This window comes from Elephantulus edwardii, unplaced genomic scaffold, assembly GCF_000299155.1.
Source record: "Elephantulus edwardii isolate Elephantulus edwardi_28Jun2011 unplaced genomic scaffold, EleEdw1.0 scaffold00037, whole genome shotgun sequence".
Classification (NCBI taxonomy): Eukaryota; Metazoa; Chordata; class Mammalia; order Macroscelidea; family Macroscelididae; genus Elephantulus; species Elephantulus edwardii.
This window is the reverse complement of record NW_006399787.1, coordinates 6,732,609-6,743,826: the sequence shown is the minus strand read 5'-3', so window position 1 is coordinate 6,743,826 and position 11,218 is coordinate 6,732,609. Positions and strand designations below refer to the sequence as shown.

At 40.7% G+C, this 11,218-nt stretch overlaps 1 protein-coding gene across 1 annotated transcript in view; it reads right to left on the bottom strand.

The window, feature by feature from the left end:
* Window positions 1-1,189: 1,189 nt before the first annotated feature.
* The window catches only part of ALKBH1 (alkB, alkylation repair homolog 1 (E. coli)), a 26,723-nt gene continuing 16,694 nt past the window's right edge, over window positions 1,190-11,218 (bottom strand). The window contains exons 4-6 of the mRNA XM_006884769.1: window positions 7,902-7,992; window positions 3,184-3,377; window positions 1,190-1,625 (exon numbers count right to left, since the gene is read on the bottom strand). Coding sequence (XP_006884831.1) covers window positions 1,190-1,625; window positions 3,184-3,377; window positions 7,902-7,992 — 721 coding nt within the window. The remainder of the gene's footprint in view (window positions 1,626-3,183; window positions 3,378-7,901; window positions 7,993-11,218) is intronic.

Here is an 11,218-nt window from a genome sequence, read left to right as displayed (position 1 = left end):
AAGGAAACTGCTTGTCTTCCTTCTGAGGAGCAGCTGTTCCACTCAAACCACTGGAGAACCAGGACTTTTTGCTAGCAGTGTAACACACTACAGCCTATTGCTATGAGAGCTCCCTACCAGTATTCTAGGAAGATGTAAATCTTATCCTCATTTAATGAATGAAAACATTAAGGTCTAGAGTAATATAATTTGGCTGTGCATATAATGAGGTTAGCTGTTGAGATTACTCAAATGTTCCAAGCTGTTTATCAGAAAAGATATTAGTGACTGAAGTATTAAAAAATATTCTGTGTGACAAAGACTATCTCGAGGAGAAGAGGGAGATGTAAAGTAGAAACAGTTAGAGGGTATCTAACAATACTTAGAACAAAGCAGGAAATAAAGTCGCTGCAGAACATTCATGGGCCATTTTTAGTGCAATGATTAAAAACTGCATTTAAAAAAAGCTAAAAGGGAGAATCTGGAGACTTAAAAGACACTGGTGGTTTTCTGAGTAGGGAGTTGCACTGCTAACGTACAGTCTGACGGTTTAAATCCACCAGCTGCTCCGTGAAAGATGAGCAGTCTTCTTCCTTAGAATTTATAGCCTCTGAAAACCTGCTAGAGGGTCAGCTATGGATCAGTTCTGACTCGGCAGAACAGAACTACAAAACACAAATGAAGAAATTATAGTTCCTCCTGCTTTGGTATCTACGTATTTACGTTTCAGGCAAGAAAAGACGGTGTGCTAAGTTTGTTTGCCAATTCCATTGTGTGAAGGTGTATGATTCTTCTATGAGTGTCAGCAAAAAGTGAAGAGAAGATCAAAGCATGAGTTGAGTTAAAAACACGAGAGCATGAGGCTAGTTCATGGAATCACGAAGCTTACCACCCTGCCTTCCATCTGTAGACATGTACGTATATGTGAGGTATTTAGTCTGCACCGACATGGAGACCCCCTCCACCTCTCAGAGGCAGGTCAGGGGCTGAAGACCACTGTGAATGGTGACACTTCCTTCGGTTTTCCCCACGTTAGCATCAACACTGAATTAGATCAGACCATGAGGACTTCATCAAATACTCCTCTAGGCTAAATGGTTAGCCAATTTATTCTTCAGAATGAGTTCCAAAGCAACACTGTGTTTAATGGCAAGGTTTCTTTTCCCTGCTTTGGCTTGTCCTGGTGTTCAAGTCCAAAAGAGAATGGGCTCTACCAGCATCCACTGTTGGAGTCCAATTTGGCCCGTTTTACGTGGGCCTTTTTGGCATCCAGATGGCAGAGACCTTCTGTTGTGATGTCTTTTTGCTCCTCCATGGTTTCCAAGGGGAAGGCCTGGCCTGTGGCCAGCACTTGCCGGACAGTCATGTTAACACGGGCAGTCTTCAGGTAGCTGGCACACACCTGCCAGTCTTCCAGAGAACAGGGCTCCACCACCGCATCACTGGGGAGATCAGCTGGGAGGGGCATCTCCAGGCAGGGAGGCAGGCTCTGCGCCTTAGGATTTGGAAGAACTCGAGGGACGGCATGGTTCAACAGGCGGCTGCAACCTGACATTACCATGATGTCACCGCTGTGCATAAACATGGCTGTGGGGACTTCATCTCTTTTGAGGCCACCCAGGAGGAAGATGGCTGACTGTCCAAAGCTATTAAAAAAAAAAATTGGAAGGGAGGGCAATGGTAAGCTTTGATTTCTGTATCACACCAATAGCATCATTTTCTAACTTTAGGTCAGTATTTATGGTTCCCAAATCCTCTTCAGTGAACTATGCTAAGATCCTTTCCTTTCGCCATGATTTGCTACCTTTATTGAAGAAAAATTATAGAAATCCTTCAAAATAAAACTTACCTATAAAAAAGTAGTTAAATAAGAAAATGAAAAGCTGAATATTAACAGTATCCATACGCATTTTAGTGATGCATTTTTTAAAGATTTAAGTCGCCTAAAACAATGATTTAATTTTAAATAATAAATTACAAACTATGATTTAACTATAAAGCCATTAGTAGAACAGCTAGTCGTATGTGGGTATCTTAGTGGTAGGAAAGCCACCAGAGATGCCTTAAAGAAAAGTCCGTGTAGGCATTTTAAGGGTGGGAGCAGGTGCAGGACTTTGAACAAATGCGCAAGGAGTCCTGCATAGTAAGCTACTCAGGCTCTTGTGCTTTGTTGTTCTCTACTGCATAAGAGTTGGTTACACATGTCATCTTCTATTTGTCTCTTCTATGAATCAATGACAATACTGGTTATAAAATGCAGATTCTAAATATTAGCTAGAATCTAGTCTTTTTTCCCCCTTTTCTTTTTATTTTGTTGTTGTGTGCCATCGAATCGGTTCAGACTGGCACAGGAAGAGATTGCCCCTCTTTCCCTAGTGGAGCATCTGGTGGTTTTGAACCATGCGCCTTCAGAATAGCAGCGCAGCTTCTTGCTACTAGGCTACCAGGGCTCCCTTAGAATCCAGCCTTATGTTTCAAGGACAAAGCTCGAAGACTATTTTTATTTAAGTTAGTGTTATGAAATGTAACTTAGAAATGGAAGATTGGGTGAGCTCTGGTGGCCTAGTGGCAGGAAACTGTTCTGCAATCCCAGAGGTGTGCGGTTCAAATCCACTGGATGCTCTGCTGAAGAAGGAGGAACAATCGCCTCCTGTACCAGTCAGATCCAATTTGACAGTACACACATTAAAAAAAGAAAAAAAAAAAGAAAAGAAAAGAAATGGAAGACTGCTGGTCTACTGATTTTTAATGAACTGATTAGGCACTCTGGTGGCGCATTCCACAGGGGACTGCACTGCTAACCCAAAGGTGATGCCTCTCTGGCAAGGTGAATCCACGAGCTGCAGAGTGCCAATCTTCTCCCCTGTGATTTACAGCCTCTGAAAACACAATAAAGGGTCAGCGAGGAGACAACTCTGACTCAACCACACTGAGTCAAATTCTGAATCCACCAGTTGAAAACTGTATCGGTGGAACTTAAATATAGTTTGTTGCTGTTGTTATGTGCTGTTGAGCTGGAACTGACTCACAGGTGACCGTCCAGTGGGTTTTCAGAGGCTGATTCCCCTTCTCTCTTCTGCAGAGCAGCTGGTGGATCTGAATCATTTGTCTTTGGGTAAGGAGAGCCTCACTACGAAGCCACCAGAGCTCCTGAATTAGGATTTAGAAAAAACCCAACCAATCCACTCTCTGGTAGTAACTTACCTGAATGACAGGAGGGGTTTGGAGTGATCTAGTTCTGATCTGTCAACGTGGATTCCCAGTGTGGAGTCGAAGCGGTAGTAATTCAGGATACCTGCTTCAGGTTGGAAACCCTGAAATCCACAGGCAGCGGCCACTTGCTCGGAGAGGAAAGCCAGGTCAGAAGGGAAAGGTGTATAATGATCGGCTGAGTATTTCTTTAATAAAAGTAGGGAAAATAAGAAAAATAAATAATGATCTCAGGAACATAGGAAACTGTGGCATAAAACTAATTACTACTTTAACATTTCTAACTCACATGTAACTGTGAAACTTAAATGTAATATTAATAGAAATATCTATCCATCCATTCCAGTAGTACTCTGTAATCTAATAATTAAGCAACTAAAAAAATACTGTGCAATTTTTATTACATAGAAATAAACTACTATGAATAAAATTATTAGTAACTTAGTAATTAAGACATTAATAAATACCACTAATGAGACCTAGTGGTGCTGAGTCAAGTATCTGACCCATCGTGACCTGAACAGATCTGAACCCTGCCTTATCCTGTGCCATCCCCATAATTTCTGACACTTGAGCCCACTGCAGCAGTCACTGTGTCAATCCATCTGGTTAAGCATCTTCTTTTCCACTGTTGCTCCACCTCGCTAAGCATGGTGTCCCTTTCTACGGAATATCCTCTCCTAGCAACACGTCTGAAGTACGTGAGATGAAGCTTTATCATCTCCCCTCCAAGGAGCACTCTGGCTGCACTTTCTCCTAAGACTTTCTCCAGTTTATTCTTCTGGGATGGATATTCAGTACTTTCTCCAGTGTATTCTATGGGATGGATAGTCAGTCCTCTTTTCAAATACCACAGCTCAAAGGCATCACTTCTTCTGTCATCCTAATTAACTGTGCAGCTCTCAGACACACAGCCAATGACAGAAAAGACCTGAGTTGATTGAGATGGACCAAACAGATTTTTCTCCATCCATCATGTTGCCTATTGCTCTAGTGGCAAGAATTTTTGTTTTCTTGACGTTGTGATGGAATCCATATTGAAGGCTGTAGTCTTTGAGCATCTGCAGTGAATGCTTCAAGTCTCCCTTTCAGCAAGGAAGGCTGTGTCATCTGCGTAATGCCGGTTACTGATCAGTTTTCCTCCAATCCTGATGCCAAACTCTTCTTCATCAAGTCCAGCTTCCTGAATAATTTGCTTATCTACACACTGGGGCTACTAACTGAAAGGTCAGTGGTTTGAATCCACCTGCCACTTTGTGGGAGGACAGGCTGCCTCCTCACATACATTTACAGGTTTGTTATGAGTAGGAAGTGACTCAACAGCAGTCCGTTTGGTTTTGGCTTACCTTCCAGAGCATACCAGGAAGCAATCACCCTTTGGGATGGACTGGGATAGTCCTTTCCTTTTATTGAAGGTCAATAGCTGTAGCTACTTTGGTCTGTTTCTCGCCTGCAGAATTCCAAGCAGCAGACAGCATTCTTTCCCTTTGTTCTTGCTCAGTCTAAGCTGACAAGCTTTCTGTTACAGTCTTTGAATAGATCCATCAGTCACAGGTTTAATCTCTTTTAAAAGACTGTGTAGTCGTGTCCTTGGTGAACAAATCTTCTAGGACACATGTCTTTAACTTGTACAACAGAGTTTTCCAAATCTTTACATGTATTTTCATGTTGTACTGTTAACAGCTTAGAAATCTCATCAGCCACATAATTCAAGTTCAAACTAAAAACAAGAAAATTCTCTCAAATTCATGTCCTTGAGTCAGTTTTTATTCACAGTGGCCCTTAATTTGGGTTTCTGAGGCTGTAAATACAATGGAAAGAGAATGCTCCTTTTTCTTCAGAAGAGAAGCTGGTGGGTCCGAAGCACTAGACACACAGCCTTTTGTTTATCAGCACCATACCCTAGAAATTACATCAGCGGAGCTTCCTTCGTGTTCTTTTATAAGTTCTTCCTCAAACAAAATAATCTGAACATCATTTAAACAAATCATTTGTCAATCCAGTCAAAGAAATCACCTTTCCCCAAATGTCCAATCACATGTTCATCATTTCTTTTATAGTGTTACCAAAAGCAAATGTTAACATTTACATTTCTAACAATGTGCTATTGCTGGTGCCATATATATTTATTATCTAAGCCAAAAGTGATTTAAGATCTCACTTCCTTCTGAGCTCTCTCCAGAAAGAACTACCTTTGGCACTGATAATTCTACCCAAAGTTTTTCCAAGAAAATCTGTTGTTATGTGTCAAGTGGACTATGACTCATGGCAATCCTAAAACAACAGCTCTGAACCTTGCCAATCTCACCACGTCCGATACACCTGATCCCATTGCTACGGTGTCAAGTCATCTCATCCAGGGTCTTCCTTTCTTGGGCTGACTTTCTACCCTTCCCAACATAATGTCTTTCTCCAAGGACTGGCCCCTTCTGAAAAAAGTCCAAAGTATGCGAGATGGAGTTTACCATTGTAGCTTCCAAGAAGTATCCTGGTTTCACTTTCTCCAGGATAGACCTGTTTGTTCTCTTAGCAATCCATAGTATGTTCAATCCTCTTCTCTATCACCACAATTCAAAGGCACTGGTTTTTCTGTTATCCTTCATCACTGTCCAGCTCTCAGATGCATGGCAAAAAAAGTAAGAGAACTGTGGCTTGGATTAGGCATACCTTAAGTCTTTAGACTGACATCATTGCTTTTTTGGTACTATGGAGAGGTCCTTGATAACATTTCCCCCACGCAATTAGTTTTTTGATTTCCTGACTGCTGGTACCAAGTGTGCAATTGTGAGTAAGATGAAAAATTTTTTTATGAAATTCAATCCATTTCTTAAAAAATTATAATCATACATTAAGTTACAAATCCTCACTTCTGTCACTCAGCTAGACTTTTTCGGGAAAAGCCTCCATTTCTTCCTTGATCCTGTTTTCTACCAGTAATACAAAGCTGCTGTCTATATTCTGAAGATTATAGCTGACAAACACCTGTTTGTTGGTCTTCCAGGCTAAACACTGAGCCAGGTCAGTGGAAGTCGTGTCAGAAGTATGTCCAAGGAGGGAGGTGGACACAGGGATGGAATCATAGCGGCCACGCATGGCCACAGCAGGGTTGCGCAAGTGTGGTGTGGCCCCCACCCACAGAAAGAGGGAGTCCATCAGCCGCATGATGTGAAAGTGGATGAGCTGCTCCCACAGTCTCACACTAGTGTTCAGACACACCCCCGCTGGTGACAGATGGCGGTCTCTCCATGTCTGTGAGTGCCAGTGTGGGACATGCTGACACCTGTAAGAAGAAAGTTTTAACAACTTCAATCTTTTCTCCATCTATCATGATTTTATATATTGCCCCAATGGTATTTTTATTTTCTTGATGTTGAGATACAATCCATACTGAAAATGGTAGTCCTTGATCTTCTGCTCCAAGTGCTTCAAGTTCTCTTCACTTTTGACAAGCAAGGCTGTATCATCTGCAGGTTACTGATGAGTCTTCCTCTGTTGATGAGTCTTCCTCTGATCCTGATACCACATTCCTACTCATAAAGTACAACTTTATGAAAAGGTATGGAGAAATTTAGGTTAAAATAGGTTGAATTTAGGTTGGAGGTATTAAGGTTGAAAAGGATGGAGAAAGGATACATCCTTGACACACTCCTCTCCTGATTTTAAGCCGTGTGTTCAAAGTCTGTGTTCCCTTGCTCTGTTTGGATAACAACTTGTTAGTCTAGGTTTTGCATGAAGCTGATTCAAGTGTTGATTCTCATTCTTCTCATTAGCCATAATCTGTTGTGATCCACATGGTCAAATATCTTTCCAGAGTGGATAAAGCACAAATAGACATCCTTCCAGTACCCCCTGCTTTCAGCCAAGATATACCTGATATCAGTAATGATATCCCTAGTGCCATGGCTTCTAAAACTAGCTTGTATTTCTAGCTGTTCTCTGTTGATGCTGTTCTACCTGGTTCTGAGTAAAGATTGTGCTTGCAGGTGATAGTAATGACACTGTTCGTAAATTTCCACATCTCGCTGGATCATCTCTCTATCAGAAAAGGCTTTCTCTCATTATGCAGGATGGTCGTCGTCTCTTCTGAGCTTCTGCTGCTGGGTGATCCTGATATGGCCTGGCATCTCTCTTACCCCACCACTGCTTCTCCTCCATATCACAGCATGGACTGACTCTACATCAATTCTGTCTCATTATAACAAAGTCAACCCTTTCCCAAAAGGGATTATAAGGAAGGCACAGAAGAGAGAACTTTTTTCCCCCAAGAAAGAATTTATAGCACTCATTTTGGGGGGACACAATTTAATCTATAACAAAAACCTACATACAGAGAAAACAATATTCTGTTAAATGAGTTATTCCTCTTGAAGAATCTCAACAGAAGATGGAGAACAAAAAGTACTGACTCCAACTCATGAAGATTACAAGTGTTACAGAATGGAATGGCTCCAAAGGGTTAAATGGCTGTGATCTTTATGAAAGCAGATAGCCAGGCCTTTTTTCTGTAGCAATGTTGAGTAGGTTTGCTTGTCTAGGACAATTTACGTCCTCTAGGGTGCCTTAAAAATAAACTTAGGACAGGGTAAGGGAGTGAGATTCTCCTATTGATAAATAATCGGAAAATTTAAACTTGGTCAAGAAGAAATCCATTCACATGCATCCAAGAAGCACATAAATGGAAAATAACAGAATTATCAAGAAAATGTCAATACCTTACTGTCCCAGTTATAATGGTAGCCCAAGGTCACCCAGCGTAGCTTCTCAAGTAAACTTCGAGGTCTCGGTTTACTCAGGTCTTTCTGCCTGCAAAAATTGGTGCTAAATTAGGATTTAATCATCTCAAATTTCAACAAAAGTGATTCACATGGAGTTTGAATTAAGAATTCCGTGATACAAGCTGATACTCAATCAATAATAAAAATGAAAACAGATGAAAAAAATGAGTCAACCAAGAATATAATAGTAATATATGTTAGTACTTTTAGTATCTAACCATTAGCCCTAAATTGATTTATGAACAGGGTTAACTTTAAATGTCAAGTTAATCTTGTTGCGATAATATTAGTAAATTACTATACAACATCAAGTGTCTAGAGGACATTTTGCTGAGCGAAATAACTGAAGTCCCAAGAGGAGAAATATTGCTAAAGATGGATACTGTGAAAACGAGAGTAATGGTAGTAGTGGGAGTGGAAGGAATGGGAAAGCAAAAATAGAATGTACAGACAATGACCACTACAAATGACCAGGACAACAGAGGATCAACCTGGGAAGAAGACATAAGGACGACAGCAACAGCAAACAGGAACAGGATGTGTAACAGGCTAACAGGAGAGGGGGAGAGGAAGAAGGGAGAGGACAGGGGGAGAAAGAGAAAGTGGAAAATCACTAGGAGAGCAGAGATCAGTGGGTGGATGGGGGTGAGTTGGGAGGGGTGGTGAAAGAATAGGTAAGGTGCAGGGAAGACTTGATTAGACAGGTGACAAACACATGGATCAGTTGTAATCATACTCAATGTGTATGAATGAAACACAATGTATACAAATGACTGCATAAAACATATATCCTTGAACGAAACACAAAACAGCAAGTGTTTAAAAAAAAAAAAATTAAGGGAAATGATGTATAGGGCTCAGCCAATGATTGCAAACTACCTTATCTGAACAATTATTACAGATAACAATCATTCTTTTTTTAAAAAATTCTTTGATAATAACTAAAATGGAAAAATGTAATGTAGTTACTAGTATAAATGGACTTTTACCAATTTCTTCAGCTAAAGATACAAATAAAGAATTTTTTGATGTTTCTTTGAAAAAGATGTTCTATTTAGTAGCACAGGCAGAAAATTAAGTATAACCTTTTATTTCAGATGAATGTGGATCATGTGGTTAATGGCACTATGAATGTTGAGAACTACCAAGTTCGCAGACCATCTTCTGTGTTTTAAGGGCAGTTAACTGCATGAGAGGAGACTGCTCATCTTTCTCCTATGGTGCACCAGTGGAAATGAACCCATTACCTTCGGGTTGCCAGTGCAACTCGTTACCACTAGGACACCAGAGCTCCCAATATGAACGTAGCTCCAGATTTTAAATAAGCACCCTTGCAAAGGTGATTCATTCTACTTCTCTTTCCAAGATACTGCTTGGCAGTCAATTCCTTAATTAAAGACAATCTCTAAGATGGAGGGAAATTGCAGCTGAAGAAAAGGATGATTTTGCAGATACTGAAATTCTGTGTTTGAAGGAGGTGGAAAAGGAAGATGAAATCAGTATTAGCACACTGTAATCTAGAAGCTGAAAGAGATGGTGGCTTGAATAGCTCCACATGCTCCGGCAGTGCTGTGATTAAGGCATCTGATGCCAACCATAAAGTTGGAGGTTTGGACCCACTAGCTGCACAGGAGACAAATGAGGTAGTTGCTTCCGTAAAAGATTTACAGTCTTGGAGACTCTATGAGGCTGTTCTGCTCTGTCCTGTAGGGTCACTATGGGTTGGAATTAACTGGATGGCAATGAGAGGGCTATGTGTGAAAACCTAGAAGGCAAAGATAATGGTTTAATAAGATTTTAGAGAATCTATTTATAGCAGCTACAAGTTTGCAAACTTTAGGGTGCACTAATGCTTGTTAAAATAAACATGGCGGGGTCCAGTTTTATAGACCTCAATTCAGGTCTGGGGTTGTACCTGGGAGTCTGAAATTCAAACAAGTTTCCAAATGAGGCTAATGCTGCTAGGATAGGGCCTTCACTTTGAAGATCATAACACATTTTAGAACATGCTTTTAAGCAGTGTTAAAAAACCAAAACCTAATAGCATATAGAACGGAAGAGTTCAAAGATAGATTATCACATCTATTCCTACTTCAAAAACATTATTCCATTGTCTATACATATATAAAAAAATCTGGCCAACTGACTGAAAGAGATCCACATTTGTCCTCACTCCTCCAAAAGGCAATTCAATAGAATGTGGAAATTACTGAATATTGTTAATATCTAATGCAAGCAAAATTTTGCAGATCATCCAAAAACAGCTATAACAGTACATTGACAGAGAACTGCCAGAAGTTGCATGGTGCCACTGCTGTAAAATGGGACTGATATCAGGGTGGGGGTAAGACTGAGAAAAACTGGATAAATTGTGTATACTGCCCTGAAACAGATGAGGGACTGAATAATTTAAAAGCAATGTATGATAGGCTATTATGGTTATCACAAGAGTCCACAATTAAGGTTGCATAGTGGAATGTACTTGGGGCGGTGGGAGGGGTGAGGGGGGATTGTGTACCAGAGAGGGAGTCTTTCTTTCACTTTTGAAAGAGGAGCGAACTGGGGGGGAGAGGGCTGGGCAGGTAGAGAAGTGCAGCAATGAATGAATGGAAATCCAAATTCTCTGTAAATGTTCATTTCTTATAAGCACAATTAACAACCTTGGTACAAGCAGTCAAGAAATCAAAAGACATATTGCACTAGGATGCCAATAAGGATGACAGAAGAACTGATGCTTTGAATGGGTATGGTAAAAGACTAATGAATATCGAAGGATGATGACCCAAAAAACAAACATGTTTCTTAGAAAAAGTGTGGCCTGAGTTCTCCTTGGAGGAACGGAGAGTGAAGGGTCATCTCACATACTCTGGGCATGTTGTTAGGAGAGGCTATTCTTTGAAAGGGACAGCATGCTTGGAATGGTGGTCAGCAAGAGAGGAAGATCCTACCAGATAGAATAACAATGACCACAGCAAGCCGTTCAATTATGTCAGAGATGACGAGGCCTGGTGCAGGACAGCACAGGGTTCGGATCTGTTCACAGGGTTGCTAGGAGTTGTACTTGACTCGATGGCAGATAACCGCCTCCCCCATCAGAAGCGTCCTATACCCCACTTCCCTCTTCAAAAGCCCTCCTTTCCTTTACAATTCAACTTCTGGAGAACTCAGTATTTGCTCTTCTTAATTATGTCCTCTTACTACAAAGCTGGCTTTTATATATTTTACTCTAACAAAACAAGTATTTTAGGTGCAAT